The sequence below is a fragment of the Orcinus orca genome, chromosome 17 (genome assembly GCF_937001465.1).
Source record: "Orcinus orca chromosome 17, mOrcOrc1.1, whole genome shotgun sequence".
In the NCBI taxonomy this organism is placed as follows: domain Eukaryota; kingdom Metazoa; phylum Chordata; class Mammalia; order Artiodactyla; family Delphinidae; genus Orcinus; species Orcinus orca.
Window position 1 is genome coordinate 62,900,247 of NC_064575.1, and position 22,691 is coordinate 62,922,937.

The 22,691-nt window shown below is 34.1% G+C and overlaps 1 protein-coding gene across 1 annotated transcript in view; it reads right to left on the reverse strand.

The window, feature by feature from the left end:
• CSMD3 (CUB and Sushi multiple domains 3) overlaps positions 1 to 22,691 on the reverse strand; it is a 1,064,314-nt gene that overhangs the window by 624,054 nt on the left and 417,569 nt on the right. Inside the window, exon 9 of the mRNA XM_004265377.3 lies at positions 17,245 to 17,332. Within this exon, the coding sequence (XP_004265425.1) occupies positions 17,245 to 17,332 (88 nt within the window). The remainder of the gene's footprint in view (positions 1 to 17,244; positions 17,333 to 22,691) is intronic.

A 22,691-nucleotide genomic window follows, 5' to 3' on the forward strand; every position in this document is an offset into this window, starting at 1 on the left:
GTGCTTTAAGATGCTGGCCTTTTAACTTCAAATGCATTTCCAATATTCTGAATTTGTGCTCCCCTCTTCTCCCAATTGCTGGCTTTGATATATTTGTGTGCAGATGATTTCCTACCTTTAATTTACGTTTGTCTTTATCAGTGAGCTATTCCATTTGTAATTTTCTTGTTTCTAGTACTGGCCTTTTCTTTTGCACTTAGAGAAGTTCCTTTAGCATTTGTTGCAAAGCTGGTCTGGTTGTGCTGAATTCTTTTAGTTTTTGCTTATCTGTAAAGCTTTTGATTTCTCCGTTGAATGTGAATTACAGCCTTGCTGGGTAGAGTATTCTTGGTTGTAGGTTCTTCCCTTTCATAACTTTAAATATATTGTGTCACTCCCTTTTGGCCTACAGAGTTTCTGCTGAGAAATCAGCTGACAACATTATGGGAGTTCCCTTGTATGTCATTTGTTGCTTTTCCCTTGTTGCTTATTAATATTTTTTCTTTCTCTTTAATTTTTGTCAGTTTGATGACTATGTTTTCCGGTGTGTTCCTCCTTGGGTTTATCCTGCCTGGGATTCTCTGGTCTTCCTGAACTTGGTTGGCTGCTTCCTTTCCCACGTTAAGGAAATTTTCAGCTATTATTTCTTCAAATATTTTCTCAGGTCCTTTCTCTCTTTTCCTTCTGGGACCCCTATAATGCAAATGTTGTTCATTTAATGTTGTCCCAGAGGTCTCTTAGACTGTCTTCATTTCTTTTGATTATTTTTTCTTTATTCTTTTCTGTGGCATTGATTTCCACCATTCTGTCTCCCAGCTCATTTATCCTTTCTTCTGCCTCAGTTACTCTATTGATTCCTTCTAGTGTATCTTTCAATTCAGTTATTATATTGTTTATCTCTGTTTGTTTGTTCTTTAGTTCTTCTAGGTCTTTATTAAACATTTCTTGCATCTTCTCAATCTGTGCCTCCATTCTTTTCTGAGATCTTGGATGATCTTCACTATCATTACTCTAAATTCTTTTTCCAGTAGATTACCTATTTCCACTTCACTTAGCTGTTCTTCTGGGGTTTTAACTTGTTCCTTCATCTGGGACATATTCCTCTGCCACCTCATTTTTTCTAACTTTCTGTGATTGCAGTTGCCATTTCACAGGCTGTGGGATTGTAATTCTTTTTTCTGCTGTCTGCCCTCTGGTGAATAAGCCTGTCTAAGAGGCTTGTGTTGGCTTTCTGGTGGGAGGGTCTGCTTCCTGCCCACTGGTGGGTGGAGCTAGGTCTTGTCCTTCTCGTGGGCAGGGCCTTGTTCAGGAAGAATTTAAGCAGCCTGTCTGCTGATGGGTGGCGCTGTGTTCCCACCCTGTTGGTTGTTTGGCCTGAGGTGTCCCAGCACTGGAGCCTACAGGCTATTGGGTGGGGCTAGGTCTTGGGGAGGAAATGGTGGCCTCCAGGAGGGCTCACACCAATGATTATTCAACAGAACTGCTGCTGCCCGTGTCTTTGTCCCCACAGTGAGCCACAGCTGCCCCCTGACTCCACAGGGGACCCTCCAATACTAGTCTGGCCCAGTCTCTTATGAAGTCACTGTTTATTTCCCTGGGTCCTGGTGTACACAGGACCTTGTGCGCACCTTCCAAAAGTGGAGTTTCTATTTCCCCCAATCCTGTGAAATTCCTGCAATGAAACCCTTCTGGCCTTCGAAGAGAAATTCTCTGGGGGCTCCTCCTCCCATTATCAAACCCCCAGGCTGGGAAGCCTGACGTGGGGCTCAGGACTTTCACTCCTGTGGGAGAACTTCTGTGGTATAATTATTTTCCAGTTTGTGGGCCTCCCACCCAGCGGGTATGGGATTTGATTTTATTACAATTGTGCCCTTCCTACTGTCTCATTTTGGCTTCTCTTTTTCTTTAGATATAGGGTATCTTTTTTGGTAGGTTCCAGCGTTTTTTGTTTTTTTTTTGTCTATGGTTGTTCAGCAGTTATTTGTGATTTTGCTTTTGTAAGAAGAGGTGATCTCACATCCTTCACTCAACCATATTGCTGGCAAATTAGGAAAGATTCTTAAATATATATTTTTATTATAACTTTTTTCAAAATATTGTCATTTAATAATATATAGAATAAAATACATGAAACAATCTCATTTTTTATAGATCTGAAATTACTATTAGTATACACAAAGTATTCCCACATTACACAAGCAGAAATACTTTCTTTATCCATATTTTGTTCATCAAAAATTATGTCCTAAATGGAATGTTTTCATACATTTCTAAATATGTATATTTTAAACTTTATTTCAATGAAATACTATAATGATTTAAATGATTTGTAGCCTCAAACTATTCCTTGTATCACTTTTTCTTTTTAATATTTTTACTGTAACATTGGAACCCTCCAGTAATGAGGAAACAATGAGGATAAAGCAGACAAAGTATAGATAAAGTGCTAAGCTCCTCAGTAAGTATGTACAGTGTAAGGACTAAGGTTTGTTATTTGTGTTTTCTTTTAAGATTGCCTACCCATGTCAACCATTTTCACAACTCATATTTCCTAAATGTCCTATCAGCTTAGATAAACATACTTGGAATAACTTTCAAAAATCTAGGCTTACTATTTCTTCTATATATTTATGCAACTTAAAATAGACTTTTTAAAATTAGAGCTAGTTTTAATATGATGATATTGTCCTGTGCAATCTGGACCCCACACAACAATAGAGTATTTATGCTTTCACTGCTCTTTGTTTTCAGACATAGGTAATATGTCTTTTATGGAACTCTGTCAAAGAGGCCAGAAACAACTTTCCACAGAGACAATGATAGTAATGATAAGTCTTAATTGTACTGGTCTTGAAACGTAACACCAGAGGAAGGCTGCAGTGCAAGTTTACTCGAATTCAAATAAGCAAGCTTTCCTTAAGCATCTAAACTTTTTTTGACTTGGTGATGAATAATGTAATAAGCCAATAGCTGCCTTCAAAAAACAGAATAAATTCCAGTATTGTGGTAAGAGAAGCATACAGTGAATATCATTCAAGCCATATGAGCCAAGAGAGCATGGATACAAGTTATGGGAAACCAAGGAAGAAGAAAGTCCATTTGAAGAATGGATAGGATTCTTATAGTCAAACATATTCTAGGAAGAGAGAAAAGCATGTGCTAAATTACTGAGCTGATAAAGTGTAGAGGCATTTGGAAGAACAGTTTGCCTTAAGCAAATGGTTAGTTTCAGGAAATAGTAGTTTGTGTTTTTTTTTAATGTTTCTTTCTAAAAATATGCATCACACAACTAAAATAATTTATTTTCTGAAGAGGCACATTTAGCAGTCTGTAACACAATATGGTAGAAATAGAAATATAATGTCAGAAAGTTAGGTTTGGCCTGTATTAAGGAGAAATTTAAATGCTAGAATGCAAATGTATAAGTGAGGGGGGAAGAGCACCAAATTGCAAGCCATAAGCTCTATGTTCAAGGCATGCTTTTATTACTGCTAAGTGTGCAAACACCTGGCATACAGGTTTACTTATTAGCAAAATAGTGATATTGACACATACAATGTTTTAATTAGTAACAAAATAATGACATGAAAGTTCTTTTAAGTTAATGTATACTATATGTATGTGTGTGATAACTGATATAATTTCTTAATTCAATGAGCCATGGGAGATACAAGTTTATGATCCAGGGGTAATGTCTCAGTAGCTATATAATAATAACCTTTATCTGAAAGCCAAGTGTAATACATCTTGCAGTAGAATAAGAGACCATTACAATTGCACTGGTGAGAAGTTTTAAGTGTATAAAGTAGGATGGAGGCAATATGAATTGAAAATAATTAACAAGATTGAAGAAGCAGGATTTGGAGAAAGAGTGAAGATTTTAAAATCTGAATTCACTGGGGAAATCATAAGAAAATAAAAAAAAGAAAGAAAAAGCTTTACTTTATCCTGGGTACTTCACTATGCAATTTTATGACTGTTAGATAATCTAGTCCTTCACTAAAACAGTACAATTTGGTATTACTCTTTCCATTTTTATTGAAAAAGAAACAGAACTTTGGGGAGAATAAAAAGCTTCTCTAAGTCTAATAAAAGAGTGGCGGCATCTAAAATTAAGTCCAACTGATTCCAAATTCCATGCTCTCTCACTCGTAATGATGTATATGTGTTGTGGAGAAAAGACCAGTTCAATTGTTTTAAGTTAACATAATAAATATCTATATCTCAGAAGAATGAAAATAATGAAGACCTGAGAGAAACATGTAAAGTCATGATTACTGAATCCTTCAGAAGTAATGCTATTCTTTTTTTTTTTTTTTTTTTTTTTTTGCGGTACGCGGGCCTTTCACTGTTGTGGCCTCTCCCGCTGCGGAGCACAGGCTCTGGACGCGCAAGCTCCACGGCATATGGGATCTTCCCAGACCGGGGCACGAACCCGTGTCCCCTGCATCGGCAGGCAGACTCTCAACCACTGCGCCACTAGGGAAGTCCATGTAATGCTATTCTTAAAGCTGAATATATAGTAGAAGAGGGGAGTTTTGAAGATGGAACACTGAGGAATGTTTATTTTTTAGGGAATGGGAGGAGAAAGTGAATTCCTCAAGAGTGAAAAATGGGTGGTCAGAGAGTAAACTCATGGAAACCAAGATATTTTTTGGTCATTTAAAGACCCCAAAAAGAGATTACAATGGTGACAGAAGGGTCAAGGGAAATGAGCAGTGAGAAAATTAACTTAATTTAGGGATAGAAAAGTCATTAGTAATTTAAGAGATGATGCAAAAAGTCAGATTACAAAATATTAGGAAATAGCTGTGTGGTGAGGAAGGAAGTGCCACATGTGTAGGCTATTCTTCAGAAGATATTTTGTGGGAAGAGATAGAACACCTTTGAAGTTTCTATTAATGATGTCTTTGCAATTATCAAAGTTAGATATATAAATAAGCATACTACCATATTTACAAATCTTATGCTAGGAGAACGGGTGAAGATGGGTCCACATTTAAAAGTGTGATAGATTTACATCATGATAGGCAGACTTTCCTCATTATAGTCATGTTTTAATATTACCAGATGAGAAGCATATTCCCTGCTGTTTCAATCCCAAGATATACCAGTGTTTTAATAATCCAAATGAAAACCCAAATTTTGGATCCAACATTATTCTTTGCTCTCAAGAAGACAAATTCATGCCCCTAATGGGTGACATCTCTTGAAAGGAAAAGTATCAGACAAGGCCTTTCCTGCAGAAGTAAAGTCTGTGAAACTTAAGAATCTCGGAGGCTGAGCTTTCCCAGACATTTAGTTATAATTTTAAAAGACGTTTAAATTTTTAATTTATTTTTCAGCATAGAAACTGCTGGCAGCTTCAATATCTCTTTGGCAGCATTTCTCCCTTTAAAAGTCTGTTATGCTCCATAGGAATTTCAAATTAGAAAGAAAGTTTTTAAAATTTCAAAACACAGATTCTGGGACTCTCACCTTGGAGATTAAAGCATAAAATGGTAAGTAAAATACAAGTCTATAAGATGCCATACTTTCCCAAGGATTTTCTTATATATTTCCTCAGTGATTAAAAAATATTTATTTTGTGCATACAAGAGTGTTTTAGCAACTGCTGCCTATAAATCATTTAGTTTTATGATGAGTTTGAAGTCCTGCTATAAGGTCATATGATCAGAGAAATTAATGGAAAAATTCTGAAGCTGCTGTTTTAAGCCGTTCAATTCACTACAGTTATTGAACTCTCTTCATCAGGCATACAGATATATGAATAATCTTATTTCTGATTCCAAGGATTTTACACTTAGAAAAGTTTCTACAAGACAAGGAAAAAAAAATATTTTAAGTACTGTAATGAAGATACACACAATGCTGGAGGAGTTAACCAGATTGTAACAGATTGTGGAAATAAGTAAAGCTTTAGGAAGGAGGATTTTAAGTGAGTCCTTGAAGAATGCGTAAGATGACACAGGCAAGAATGCTGGGATAGAATATTCCAGGAGGAAGAAACAACAAAACCGAGCGGAGAAGTCAGGGAAAATCAGACATATTTGAGGCAAACTATGTAAGGGTAATTTGTCACCATAAAAATATGGTTGGCAGACAGATGTGGCAACATTGGATATATTTTGAGATGTTTTAAATGCCAAAAATGAGTAGTTTGTGAATAAGTAGTCCATAGGAAAGCTCTGCTGGTGTTTGAGTTGAAAAAACACATTGTTACAGATATTTTTGGAAGACTAATGTGATAATAACTTGTACATGGATGAAAAGAGGAAGAATCTGCAGCTAGTAAAGCTGACATTGCAATTACCTAAAAATGTTTAAAAAGGGTTAACTACAATTGTGGCCATGGAAACTGAGATGGGGGAGCTGTTCTTATCTGTCAAAAAACACGTCTCAATTGAAATATCTCTTTTCCTTCTCTCTAAAGTTCTCCTTCTCAGAAATTACTGCCATGCCAGGAGAATGAAACGTTTGAGTTTATTATACCAATATTCTAGAGAAGTATTTTAATATGATATTATAGTCAAAAAAAACATACACATGTATGTGTACATGCATACAGATATATATATATCACTCAGTTCAAAATATAAAATTGCTTGTATGTTTTTGTTTCATTTTTAATACTTTATATTTCAGAACAATTTCACATTTATAGAAAAAATGCACAGAAAGTACAGAAGGTTCCTATATGCACCCTTCTTCCCCCCCAACACACACATGCACACACAAACACAGTTTCTTCTATTATTACCATCTTGCATTAGTGGGGTACATTTGTTACAGTTGATGAACCAAATCAATATTGATACACTTAATTAATTAAGTCCACATTTATACTAGGGTTCACTTTTTGTATTCTATAGGTTTTGACAAATGCATAATGTCATGTATTCACCTGTACAGTATCATACAGAATAGTTTCACTGCCCCAAATGAGTTTACCTACTCATCCCTCACCCTCTTCCTGAGGAAGAGTTAGTCCCTTGTTTGTTCTTCAATATCATGTAGGCTATTCTGGGTCTTTGCCTTTCTACAAAAATATTAGAATTATTTTGTTGATGGACACAAAATAACTTTCTTGGATTTTCACTAACACTGAAGTTATAGCTCAAGTTGGAAAGATTTGACATCTTACTAATATTAATTCTTCCCATCCATGAACCTGGAATATTTCTCCATTGATTTAGATCTTTGATTTCTTTAATCAGAATTTTGTCATTTTCCTCATATAGATCTTATAAATATTTTGTTATATTTAAACCTAAGTCTTTCTTTTTTATTTTTTGGTGCTAATGTAAATGATACTGTGCTTTTAATTTCAAATTCCACTTGTTCATTGCTGGTATACAAAAAAACAATTAACTTTTGTATATGTATCGTAAAACCTTGCTATTATCACTTACTAGTTCCACAAGTTTCTTTGTTGATTCTTTGGAACTTTTTACATAGACAATCATACAATCTGCAAGAAAAAAAGTTTGTTTCATTTCTTCCTTCCAAATTTATAAACCTTTTATTTCCTTTTCATGTCTTAGTGTATTAGCTAAGACTTTCAGTATGATGTTGAAAAACAGTGGTGAGAGGGGAAATTCTTGTTTTGTTTCTGATCTTGGGAAAAAGTTTCTCACCACTAAGTATTATCATGTTAGCTGCATATTTGTAGTAGTAGATGTTCTTTAACAAATTGATAAAGTTCTCTTTTCTTTGTAATTTTCTGAGAGGGTTGGATTTTGTCAAATGTTTTTTGTTTTTTTTCTTCATTCTATTGCAATGGTGATATGTTCTTTTTTAGCCCACTTATGAGATGACTTGAGTTCTGAATGTCAAGCCAGCCCTCTATACCTGGAATAAAACCCATTTAGTCATGCTGTATACTTCTTTTAATACAATGTCAAACTTAATCTGCTAATATTTTGTTGAAAAATTTTGCATCTATGTTCATTGGACATATTGGTTTGAAATTTTACTTTGCAGCAATGTCTTTGATTTTTGTATTAGGGTAGTGAGCACTCGTAAAATGAGTTTGAAAGTACTCCCTCTATTTTTCTGGAGGAGATTGTAGAAAATTGGTATCATTTATTCTTTAAATGTTTGTTAAAATTCACCAGTGAATCAATCTGGGCCTGATGCTTGCTATTTTGGAAGGTTTATTTTTAAATTTATTTCATTAAAAAAATTATTGGAGTATATTTGATTTACAATATTGTGTTATTTTCACGTGTACAGGGAAGTGAATCAGTTTCATATACATATATACAATCGTTTTTTTAGATTCTTTCCCCATATAGGCCATTACAGAGTATTGAGTAGAGTTCTCTGTGCTATACAGTAGGTTCTTATTAGTTATCTATTTTATATATAGTATTGTGTATATGTCAATCCCAATCTCCCAATTTATTCCCCCCCCGCACATCCTCTGGTAACCATAAGGTTGTTTTCTACATTTGTGACTATAACTTCTGTTTTGTAAGTTAATTGGTACCTTTTTATTAGATTCCACATATAAATGATATCATGTGGTATTTGTCTTTCTCTGTCTTACTTCACTCAGTATGACAATCTCTAGGTCCATCCTTGTTGCTGCAAATGGCATTATTTTGTTCTCTTTTGTGACTAATAGTCCATTATATATATATGTACCACATCATCTTTATCCATTCCTCTGTTAATGGACATTTAGGTTGCTACCATGACCTGGCTATTGTAAATAGTGCTGCAATGAATATTGGGAGGCATGTATCTTTTCGAATTATGGTCTTCTCTGGGTATATGCCTAGGAGTGGGGTAGCTGGGTCATATGGTACTTGTATTTTTAGTTTTTACTGTTCTCCATAGTGGCTGTACCAATTTACATTCCCACCAATGGAAGGTTTTAATTATTGATTTAATTTCTTTAATAGTTTTAGGTCATTTCAGATGATTTATTTCTTTTTGTGAGAATTTTATAGATTGTGTTTTTCAAGAAATCCATCAATATAACCTAAATTATCAAATTTGTAGGCACAGAGTTGCTCATATTTCTTTATTATCCTTTAATATTCGTGGATTGTATCTCTTCTCTTACTCTCTTTTCTCTCTTTCCCTCTCTCTCTCTCCCTCTCTCCCTCTCTCTTTGATTAGTCTGTCTCTAGAGATTATCAATTTTATTGATCTTTTCAATAAAACTACCTTTTGGTTTTATGGATTTTTCTCTATTAATTTCTTGTTCACTTTCATTTATATCTACTCTACTTTTTACTATTCTTCATCTTTGTATTTAATTTGCTCTTTCAAGTTTTTGTATGCCTTTTTAAAAGTAATATTTTTGCTGTGGTATTTTAAAAATATTATGAAAATAATATTTATATACATTATGAAGTGAAACTGTGTATATGCCTACCTAGTGTTCTGTCTTGAAAGTGCTTCATATATTCTAAATCTTGAAAGATTAGTGATTTCATAAATTTTTTAAGATCCCATTTGTTTAAAAAACAAGTATTTATTGAGTGGCTAAAACTTATTTTCAGTGAAGTTGATACTATACCAAACAAAGCCCATGGACTGTTACAGCCAATATTCTAGTGGGGCTTGACAGAAAACATAAAAATAAAATACATATACATTACTTCAGTGGTGATGAGTACTATAAAATAGTGTAAGATAAATGAATAGAAAAGGCAATGCTATTTTATTATAGGATGGCAGGTAACATATGAGAAGTTACCTGCTTCAAATTTCAAAGCAGTTCTAACTAGGTTTTGCAATGTTTAAGTAAAAAAAACAAAACAAACAAAAAAAACACAAGCAAAAACTTTTAAAAGTACTTTAATTAATCCCTTCTCTCTTAGCCTCCAAATTTACAGACCAAAGGACACTGACATTTTGATTCTAATCAATCAATTTATATATTTTTATTTACGGTTTTGGTGGTTTATTGATTGCATTGAGTGACACTACACTGAAACCTTGAAGCCTGCAGGAATTGTTAGGGATTTAATCAAATCTGAGCTAAAAGAATAGAAGTGGCAATGGATGAGGGCTCAGACTCTAGAGATACTTCAAAAGAAAAATCAGTGTTTTTTCACCTCTGAGAATGATGTTCACTGTGGATTTGTTGTTCATGGCTTTTATTACGTTGAGGTAGGTTCCCTCTAAAACCATAATTTGAAAAGATACATGCATCCCAATGTCCAATGCGGCACTATTTACAATAGCCAGGACATGGTAGCAACCTAAATGTCCATCAACAGAGGAATGGATAAAGAAGATGTGGTACATGGATACAATGGACTATTACTCAGGCATAAAAAAAACACAAAATAATGCCATTTGCAGCAACAGGGATGGACCTAGAGATTGTCATGCTGAGTGAAGTAAGTCAGACAGAGAAAGACAAATATCATATGATATCACTTATATGTGGAATCTAAAAAAAAGGGTACAAATGAACTTATTTACAAAACAGAAATAGAGTCACAGACGTAGAAAACAAGCTTATGGTTACCAGGAGATAATGGGGTGGGGAGAGATAAATTGGAAGATTGGGATTGACATATACTCACTACTATATATAAATAGATAACTAATAAAGACCTACTGTATAGAACAGGGAACTCTACTACACTGTACACTGTAATAGCCTGTATGGGAAAATAATCTAAAAAAGAGTGGATATATGTATATGAAACTGATTCACTTTGCTGTACACCTGAAACTAACACAACATTGTACATCAACTATACTTCAATAAAAATTAAAACAATAAACCCCCCCCAAAAAAAAAGAATCAGTGGTGTTTGGTGCTATAAACAACTGTTCCTACTTTCCTGTCTGCCCCTCACCCCCACCCTGCCCCTGGCTGCTTGTAATTACTATCAAGTTTTAAGTTTGGTTTGCTAGGAAATGGTGTTTCCAATTTAAAAAATTGAAAGCCACCCTACTACCTAAATAATTTTTGTGTGTTATAAGAAAATAATATTGCACTTGAAAATAAGACCTGAATTCTAGTCCGGTGCATAAGAATTGCTCTCCCTAGATCCTATGCCAATACATTCAGGGGCTGCTATAAGATTAACAATGGTAATTGGCAAATCTTGAGAAATTGTCTTGGTAGAGTTTTTTAAGATATGAGTAACAGAGAAAAACATGTTCTTAACAGCTAAGAAGCCAATAAACAAAAGTTGTTTTATATTTATGTATATTTGTGTGCTTATCTTAGAAGCCATATAATTTTAAGATTTAGGAAACACAAACATTTATAGATGAAATCTTAATAAATGCAGCTTATAAACAGTTTAATGTTCTGTTATTAGAACTTTCATTCATTCATTTGTTTTAAAAATCATCTATGGTTAGGTCCTCATCAATTTTTCATACTTACAGATGGAATAGGACTCGTTTCACAATTTTCCCTTCTTCGGAAATGATCATTTATGGAAAAGTATGTTAACAAATGAGACATTTCTGGTTCTTTCAGTTTTAGCTGAAGCCCCAAGGCTGATAAATGAGGATATGTGCTCACACATTCTAAAAGAGGGGTTTCAGAACATTTGTGTGGAATTTGTTAAGGATGTATTAAAAAAATTCATTCAAGATCATTAGAATAACACATAGCTTAGCTCCAGGAAGGATGTATCAGAAGATTTGAGGATACCAATTAATGAAAAGTTTGCAAGTATAATTTCTTTGGAGGGAATTGGAGCATTTGAGTGGGTGGTCCCCACTCCTACCTCAACCCAGTTAGGAGGGAGGCTTCAAGAAGATAATTCAGTGAGTAAAGAGGCACTAAATAGTGGGGGAGACTGACTTCTTACACTTACCTGGATGTTTGCTAAATTGCAGAAATGTGTGAGCCCTGGTACCTCAAAGAACTAGAGTATTACATAGATAAATGGATAAAGGGCACCAGAAGAGACTGTCGTGAGTTATTTTTGTGTTTTTTGCTTCTTTGTTGTTTGTTTGTTTGTTTTAATATTTATGGGGCAGGGACTGGTGCTTCAATCCAACAACCAAGCTTGCTTCCATATGAAGCAGTGATTCATCGTGTACCTGCCTAACAGAGGTTAATTTTCCTTTGAAATGATAGGGGTCCAGTAACAGAGAGTTAATTCAAGCCCTAACTAAATGTATATTGCTTCAAAATAAGCTGACATAGTATACCTTTTGTCAGTGATTTTTATTCCTTTACCTGCTTTCCCTTTTCTTATTCTTTGGGGTGCTTCCCATAGCCTTTTATATAAGAATGATTACCGTTTTATACTTTTTAAAACACAAAAAAAATATTTCTTTCCCTTCTGAAACAGATTAAAAATATTTTACCTGCTATTTCTGAATCGGTCTTGTTTATAGCTGAAACTGAACATGAAAGATGATCTAATCCACTTATCTTGTAAAGGACCCCCAACCTATAACTCTGCTTGAAATTTTCTTTGTTCTACATCCATGTTTCTATTTGTTATGCCTAGAAGAACCACTAGAAATTTCCCGAATGCACTGAAGTTTATCACGCCTTTGCACAATCCTTTTAATGCTTGTACCTGGGAAGCTTAGTAATTCTAGATAGAAATCATATAACTAGGCAGATTCATTATCATCAATCTCAAAAGGACACTCAAAATTACTTAGCAAGGTAATATTTCTATATCAAACCTGCTCTCCCACTATTGGGTAATGACTATTTCCAGTTTTTCTCTCAAAGTTCCTCTCCCATCCATTCCCATCTCTCTCTCTCTCATTTACATGTATGTATATATATAAATTTGATGGTCTTGCTTGATGCAGCCTTCACAGAGTAAAAGTATTAAATATAAGCTCTCTCATTTTCCCTTCACAAAATCTGTTTTTTTTGTTTTTTTTTTAATTGGGTCTTCGTTGCTCCGCATGGGCTTTCTCTAGTAGCAGCAAGCAGGGGCTTCTTTGCGGTGCGTGGGCTTCTCATTGCGGTGGCTTCTCTTGTTGCGGAGCATGGGCTCTAGGAAATGCAGGCTTCAGTAGTTGTGGCACATAGGCTCAGTAGTTGTGGCTCACAGTCTCTAGAGCACTATTCCTGTCCTTGGGATGTTTATTTTCTCCAAAAAAGTTATGTTCCTTTACTTATACCCACTAGGAATCTTTCCTATCATCAGTATTTTCCTCTCTACAGGATTATTTGTATCATCCAATAAACATGCTCTGGTTTCTTGTATCTCTAAAAAGAAAATCTCTTTTGACTTCCTAATGACTATAGAACTGCTCCATTATTCTTCTGCTTTATGCAATTTGATGTTCCAAAGCTATTACCTATCTGAACTGTCTATTCACTCTTCAGCTTATTTCAATTTGTTTCAACCTTTGTCACTCCAATGAAATCACTCTTGCCAACAACCTTCATGTTGTCAAATTTAAGAGACAGTCTTCTATCCTCATCATTTTCAATTGTATTCAAAATTCCTGACCCCTTTTAAAGGACTTCCTTCCCTTACTTCATCCATGCCTATTTCTCTTGCTACTCGTGAGAATGATTTGCTAGTTTCTTTTTTTTTTTTTTTTTTTGCAGTACACCGGCCTCTCACTGTTGGGGCCTCTCCCGTTGCGGCTGCAGGCTCAGCAGCCATGGCTCACGGCCCAGCCGCTCCGCGGCATGTGGGATCTTCCCGGACCGGGGCACGAACCCGTGTCCCCTGCATCGGCAGGCAGACTCTCAACCACTGCGCCACCAGGGAAGCCCCTGATAGCTTCTTAAAATCAATCATATCATGAAATAGCATAGAACTTTGGACTATGTCATAGATTCTCTCGTCATTCTACACTGTCTAACTGATGTCATCTATTCATGCTGCTTTAGGATTCTTAGTAACATCTACATACTGATATTTCCTTGCTATCTCTGAACTTTAATTATGTTCACCTATGAACTTAACATACCCACTTGTAAATCACTAAGTCATTTGAAGTTTACAATCTCTAAACTGAACTCTTATTTTTTTCCCTCAAAACCTCTGGACTTCCACACTTAATTAAATATAATTATTTACCCCAATTTCATGATGTTCAAGCTGAGGAAATTAGGGATCATCCTTTTTTGTTTCCTTACTTTCCACATAAAATATCATTGGACACTGCGAATTTGAGTGTCCAAGACCCAAAAGATATCTTAAGTCTATCTAGTTCACTGCTATCACCATAGTCTAAGTCTCTACCATCTTAAAACCAGACTGCTGCACTGGCCTTCTAACTAAAACTTGTTTTCTTCAATCCACCTATCTAAAGTATAAAGCATGATGTACTGAAAATATAAATTGAATCAGCTCTCTCTCTCAAAACTCTTTACAGCTTCCCATAATAGGTAGGTGACCTACATGAGTGAAGAAGCCTAGGAGTGACTACTGTGAACCAGAGAGTTTGCTTAGCCTAAAGGGAACATCTGTTAATTGGTTCTAGTAGATGTTGCAATGAAGGTACATTGGTTTTAGCTGCCAAATCTAAAAAGGGAATACAAAAACGTGTGTGCATGCGCACGTGTGTGTGTATGTGTGTGTGAAATCTCCTGATTTTTAAATGTTGACTCACATATTTTAAAAACACTGTGTGTTTAAAACAAAACATATCTTCAGTGCAGATTAAGCAGAATGGCTGCCAATCTGCTTCTTCTGAATAAGAGCTCTGGTTTCCCCACATCTCCTCAACTTCATTCTACCGCTTTTCTATTGAATTCTGTGCTTTTCTTCAATTTACAGTCTATAATTTAGACTCCCTAATCTTTATTTTCCTGGAATGGCTCATCAAGCTCTTCCTCAGTGTGAGGCTCTTCCTTTCCTATAGTCTAAAGGCATAAAATTCTTCTGGTATCAGTGAAAGTGGGACCTTCTTACACTGGGTGGATTCCCACTCTGACATCTTTATCCTCTCTCACAGAAGCTTAATTTTTTATTTTATTTTTTTATTTCACAGTACTTTTTAAAATTTGAGATTCATTTCATTGTTTATTGTCTTTTTTGCCATTAAATTTGAAGACCTATGGGGGGCATGTACTATGTCTGCTGTTAAGTGTTTTATTTGTTCCTGGTACAAAGCCAGGTACATAATAGGCAAACAATATATGTAGACAATGAATGTATAAACATATAAATGGTCTCTGGATTTCTCTGCCTCTCTATACCAGATTCTAATCATACTTCATACTTCCACCTCAACATTTGCCTCTGTGACCCTCATCTCCTAGCTGTCCAAAATACCATACCTCTTCTGTCTCCATGACATTTCGCATGTTCTTAAATTATAATGACTCTATTATATCTTAGCCTGACTGTGAGCATCTTGATGACTAACATCTATCAGGATCTTGAAACATGACTGTAAGATAATCTTATGATTTGAAATCCACTAAAAGGTAATTTAACTCACTATGTTCCTATTAAGTCTATTTCTAATAAACCTCATATTTTTGCAAAAAGTGAGACCAAATAAATATTAATAACTATTTCATTTATCTTATCATACTACAATAGAAGCTAGAATTAACTGAATACTTATTTGTCTTAAGCTTTATGATTACTACCATGCATACGTTATCTCATGTAATCTTTCCCTCAATCCATGAAACAAGTATTATTGTCCTCGTTTTTAGATCTGACGAAACCAACTCTTGGAGAAGACAAGACAGTTTACTGCAAGGATGGGATGTGAATGAAGTTTGGTTTCAAAGCATAATGTAATATAGTGATTAAAGGGTCAGAATTTAGAATCAGGAAGTAACGAGTTCAAATTTCAATTCCATCAAATTATTAGCTGGATAAACAGAGTTTCAGTTTTCTTATTTGTAAAGTGGGATTAAATAATAAACACCTTATAGCATTTTATAATAAATAAAGAATACATGTAAAAATACTAGGTAAATTGTTTACCACTCTGCAGTCTATGAAATATCAGTTAATTATTGAGGTTGAGAGATTTAGTTGATTTTTTTTTTTTTTTTTTTTTTTTTTGCGGTACGTGGGCCTCTCACTGTTGTGGTCTCTCCCATTGTGGAGCACAGGCTCCGGACGCGCAGGCTCAGCGGCCATGGCTCACGGGCCCAGCCGCTCCATGGCATGTGGGATCCTCCCGGACCGGGGCACGAACCCGTGTCCCCTGCATCGGCAGGCGGACTCTCAACCACTGCGCCACCAGGGAAGCCCTGATTTTTAATATAGTCATTTAGTTTATTAAGATTAGACTGACTAGTTTCCCAGGTCTATTGAATTTCTTTCTAGTGTGATTTTTTCAAACATTATTATCCATATTAATTATCAGACTAAAGAAAGTTCTGTAAAATTTTTAGAAAATTACAATTTTATTCATATTGAACTAATATTGTTTTCCACTGCAAGTATATCAAAATATAACTTTAAGTTAACTTGAATGATCCATGGGGACAAAATTTTCACAGGTGTTTATTATAAGAACTATCTTTTTATTCATAGGGATATTCTTTAGCACAGCATTTGTCCTTTATACAAACAATATAAAGAAGAAAAGATTGTAAATGTGTGGTATGTGTAACTATAACCATTATCATTTTTTAAATTTAATATATCATGAATATTTTGTGAAAATAAGTATTTGTGAATGTTAACTAAATTATCACTTACTATTTTATAGGATTTTTTGTATCTTTCATTTGTAAAATGTTACAGAGGACTACTGAAAATTCAAGATTTTTAAAAAATATTGTTTGATAGTGTAAGTTAATGGCTACCATATTCTACTACATACATTTTCTATGTTGTAAGTAAACTAATTTCAAATTTTAAACTAAATACTAATTTTAAGATAGAGATAAAACTTATTCAAGTTACATTTACTTCTAAAAATTACATATAAAATGTTTATAGAACATTTGCAGGAAGGTTTCACAGGCAGTACCTCATTTGAAACTCACCATTCTATGTGGTAAATTTCATATACATGTTACAGAAGAGGAAACGCAGGCAGACAGGATTTAATAACTTACCAAAGATCAGACAATTAATAAGCAATAGAAGTAGAATTCAAACTCATGTCTTTCAAATCAAATCCCATGATTTTTCACTTACTACATGACAATAGATTAATCATTTAAACTCCAAAAAGTATCCTAATAAATTTGAGTAGTCACTTTAAAATACTGAAATATTATTAATGGTAACACATCAATGAAATCTAGCTGCCACACTTTTAAGTCACCAGGTCTTCATCTCCATATTATTAGTTATATTTGAAGTTAAAATTAAAATAAACCTTAACAAAATAAATAATGAAATAAACAATTTAAAATCTTACCTAAAATCTGATCCAACTCTCTTCCCATTTTCTGGTTCTCCTGGATCTGGGCATAAATTGGAAGCTGTTTTAATACCTCCCTCATTTACTGGAACAACAGAAAAAAGAAAAGAAAAAAATAATCAAAACATATATGATTAGGAAAACAAGGATGATATTCATTTAAAGTTGTACATAAAATATATTCTTGTATTTTGTTATTGTAATCACTATAGTTTATATAGAGAAAGTTAAATAGAGTTTGATAAACCAATAATGAGGACAAAAACATTTTTTCTATTTGTGGATATATAAGAAAGTAAGTTTCATGTTCCTATTCAATGACTTACTAATCTGAATATTAACACATTAACAATTAACATATTTTTAATTACTATCAAATAGTGAAATCTCTTGTAATGTACTCCCAGGGTATCAGTGCCAGAGTTTCCATTAATTATTGGCAGTAGAGAAGTCACCACCAGTTAGGGCAGTGTCGTTTGGGTACTTATTATTTTTAAAGTTGCAATAGAAAAATAAGACCCTGTGGAAAAAAGTGTATTACCACTTTTTATTTGGTATATAACAAAGAATTTAGTCTGCCAATGTGAAAGTAAAACTGTGGCACAGATTATCAAGCATGTCATTGAATTATGATATAATGATGAAAATCAAAATAAGGGTTTTACCCTTTAACAATTTCCATGACTGTGTTTTACTTAGCCATTGTACACTTTCAGCAGTTTTTTCAGAACACCCAATTATTAAAAAGATTTATTAATATTTTCAGTGAATGTGATCACAGTAAATAAATAATTCCCCAAGACAGCGCTTTTTTTCAAATGGGAAGATCATTAAACCAGATAAGGTCTGAAATATCTGAGTGATATTGTTTCATGAATTCAACCTAATAGTGAATTAGAGAGTGAGTTCTATTTTCCTCTTTATCAACTTATCTGCGTTTTAAAGAAAAGAATGGGACCTGAGTAGAGACTCTAGAGAGGGAAAAATGTAAACTTTGAAATGGTTCTTGTCCTACATTGTGGGTTGGAATCACCTCTACAGCTTTTTTAAAAGAATAAAGACGCTTAACTTTTATGTCTAGATATTCTAATGCAATTACTTTGGGTAGGACCCTGTGGATCTGTTTTTTGTTGTTGTTGTTTTTGTTTGATTTTTTTAATAATCCTCCAGGTGATTCTAATGTAGAGTCAATATTGAGAACCACTGGATCCCTGCATCATTTAGTCCAGATTGTCAACTTGTTCATATTGATTAGATAGCAAGATAACTATCAGATGATGGCCCAACAGTCATAGCTCTGGTAAAGTTGCCATATTTTCAATTAGATATGAAATTTTGTGTTTGCACCCTTCATTCTATAAAAATCACTTTCCTAAATATCCTCAACAGTATCCTTATTGCTGCCAAATTACAAGTTCACCAATCCACACAAAGCATGTGATATTTTTGCTTTTCTTGGTCTGCTGACTTGCTAATTAATTTCTTTTTATCATTCTGGCTTTTGTTCCTTCTTATGTTTGTTTTGGCCACTCTCTTACTTTAGCTGATATCACATACAGAGAGCAAATTCAAAGACAATGACCCATAATTCTCCATATTTTATGTTTTCCTTGTGGCTTGAAAAATTACCTCTTTGCTAAGAATTTCAAATATATGGTTTTGTCATTTTTTTTCCCCAAGCTTCGTCTTGCTCCTTCAATGACTTACTAGGTCAACCCACCAAAATTCTCAGTCATTTCCTGTGCATGCTCAAATCCAGCTTAATCACTGATGCTTCTGTTTCTCTATTATCATTCTCTTCCAATTCATCTTGAGTACTAGAACTAAACTTTCTCAACCACAGTTTTCATTACTGTCCAAATAGCCTATGATTCTATATTTCTAAGTATATCAACTCTACTACCCACTAGCCACCAATATACATCCATAACTCAAGTCCAACAGATTCTTCATTCTTCTGCAATTTTACTGGTTAGCCATGCTTATTCCATGCTTTGTGTTTTCTCCAGGTCTCCATGTTTTCCATTTCTTCCTCTTTAGCTATCAAAATTCTATATAATTTTCAAGACTCAGCTCAAGTCCCACTTTTTTTTTTTTTTTTGCGGTACGCAGGCCTCTCACTGTTGTGGCCTCTCCAGTTGCAGACCACAGGCTCCGGACGCACAGGCTCAGCGGCCATGGCTCACGGGCCCAGCCACTCCGCAGCATGTGGGATCTTCCCAGACCGGGGCATGAACCCATGTCCCCTGCATCGGCAGGCGGACTCTCAACCACTGCGCCATCAGGGAAGCCCCAAGTCCCACCCTCATGTTTTTCCAGATTTTCTAATCCCTCTTTTTACATGACATGAACAATTTTATATTTAATTTTTTAATTATTTTGTCATACTGTTAATAGTTTCATATTCCTTAGTCATATATACAAATATATTATACATTTGATAAAGATAAGGAAAAACATAATTATTTTAATATTCTCACAGGGCCTAGATGACTAATGACTTCTCAGTAAATATTTCCTAGTAGGTTGATTAAAAACAATGTGTTGTACACTGTTTTCAATGAGTATTTTTTCTATGGGAAGAACTATCCTATAACTGACTTTTGAAAATATTATAGTGTATGCTATTAAAGTGTAACTTTTTTAACATACGATAGAGATAAGAAAAAGAAGTGGCATGACTTAGGCTTTCTACACTATTATACTAAATTTATAACACAGTTTATAGGTAAAAATAGATGTGTCTGTGAATACATTAGAAAATAAAAATAATAAAAAATTTCTTTTTTTCCATTTCATCATCATTATTGCCTAGGTTAATATAAATTTTAACAATAGCTAAGACACAGTACTATGTGTCAGGAACTAGTCTACACCCTTTACATGTATCAGCTCATTTACTCTTCACACAAATCTGAAGGGTAGCTGCTTGTATTATATGTTTCCTACAGGTGAGGAAACAGGCATAGAGAGGTTAAGACACATTTCTAAAGTCCTATTTCCACTTTCTGCCTTAGTCTAGGTTTCAACCTTGGCAGACTGATTCAAGAAATTCTACTCTTAACCCCTGAGCTCTCCATCCTGTACAGAAAACTCAGAAAGGAGAAAGGGCATCAATACTTAAAATTCAAAACACTTTTCCAAATATTTTATCTTAGAATGCAGACCATATTTATAACTTTCACCATGTTCACTTAATTAATCCCAGTTCTCATGATTTAATTGTCAAATTACTTTTGTCTGTTTGAAAGTGTCCTTTAAACAGCTGTCTTTGGACACCTGCAATAGTGAAAAATTTCCCAACTTAAATTGTAAAGATAACGGGAGAGCTGCTGCATGATACATGTATTTAGTGTTCTTTAATTAAAAAATTTAAAATAAAAAATAAAGAACAAAGTATATAATCTCTTATTTTTCTGATATTTAGATGCTACATAACTGCCCATAGCTAGTGACGCCAAGACATTCAAATGAAGTTAGTATCCATTCAGTCAGCTGCTTTCACTACGTAATGCCATTCAAACAACTGGACAAATATTTATCATTTTTACTTCTTTCAATTTGTAACTTGTAAAAAGAACACGCGTGCTCTTTAAAAGTTAATTACATGGACAGGGTCTTGCCTCTTGAAAAGAGCATAACTACAGGGAATATCCTTTTTGCTCTGAACTTTAAGGACAATAATAATAATAATGTTATTATTATTATTATTACTAGTACTAATGCAATATGAATCCTTTTCCCCACACATCAGTGACAAAAAGAGAGGGCAGAATTTATAGAATTAAAAAAATTGGATGAATTATCGTTTCTTATAACATTGAAGTATATTTATTATATGTGCTTATAAAATATGCTATAGGAATTTTAATTAATGTACTATATTATTGTATATTCTAGCTTAAAAATACTGTAAAATTAGTCAACATCAAAATAAAATATTGTTATTACAAGCAAGTTTCTTAAGCTTCTGATTTTACATAGCACATAATCTACTCTAAAGATAAAAATACCTAGATCCTGAAAGTCATCTTACTAAAAGTCATCTCTACATTACCTCATCCAGCTGGTAGCATCTTAGATTTTTCTTTATATTAGATTTAAAAATTTTATTCCACCTTATAAAATAGAATGCTTTGGATCTTGTTCTGAACTCCAACATCATGAATGTGGACAGAATGTAATTTTATACTAACTTTATATCCTCCAAAGAGTTGTCACATAACTCATTTAGCTTCCCAATAAAATGCTGGATCCTTGCCAACTGAGACTGTATCTTATTTACTCTTTTTACCTTCTTAGTCTAGCATGGCGCTGCCATGGAGAAGTAGTTCAAATAGAATTGTGCAATGAATGTATAATAAGAATGCATCAAAGTATGGACTTGAAGAAGATGAAATAATTTTTAAAAATACATTATGGAAAGCTCACATTGTCTTTATAATTCCACCTTAAAATTTTAGAATAGCCTAGTAGAAAAGTTGGCAAGAATAAATGCACTCAATTCAACATTTTAAAATATAAAAATTTATTTTTATTTTTTAAATTAAAAATATTTTTTCCTTTATTTGCAAACCTACTCTCTTTGATAATAATGAGGGATGGAAAGAGACTACATAGAGTTCAGGTACCAAAGTAGGAAAAAGAATCTGAATTAGCTATTTAAACAACCAAATGCTTCCCATGAACACTACTGCAGTTTCCTGAATCTCTTATTAATTTGTTTCTTAGTTAAACTTTAAAGGTGCTATTAAGGGAAGATGCAATTTGGAAATGTGTGTAGCTCATGTCCTCCATAATTATGCTCACTCCTGGAAGTTCTAGTGACTGAATCGATAGTTTTTTCAAAGAACACAAGCTTTATTATTATTTTTTTCCTTTGAAAGTTTAATGTCAGATAAAAATTGTCTCCTTTTAAAATTATTTGGCTCTCTGTTAAATTAATGATTCAAAGAGATGAAGACCGAAATGCCTACTTGATAACAGATATATAATAATGATAAAAATTAAAGCATTATAACTTTCTCTGTGATCAACCATAGAAAATATATATTTGTAACTAGCTACTAAACATTTGAGAAAAAAATGTAGGAAAATAACATAATGTTGGCTTGTTATTGTTGCTAAAAAAAATTGGCATAAATAATCTGCCTTGATGAAAGTTGAATTATTTCTATTCAAAAATAAAAATAAGAGGGCTTCCCTGGTGGCGCAGTGGTTCAGAGTCTGCCTGCCGATGCAGGGGACATGGGTTTGTGCCCCAGTCCGAGAGGATCCCACATGCCGCGGAGCAGCTGGGCCCGTGATGGCTGCTGAGCCTGCGCGTCTGGAGCCTGTGCTCCGCAACGGGAGAGGCCACAACAGTGAGAGGCCCGCGTACCGCATAAATAAATAAATAAATAAATAAAAATAAAAATGAGAAAGCACAAGAGTATATTTTATCT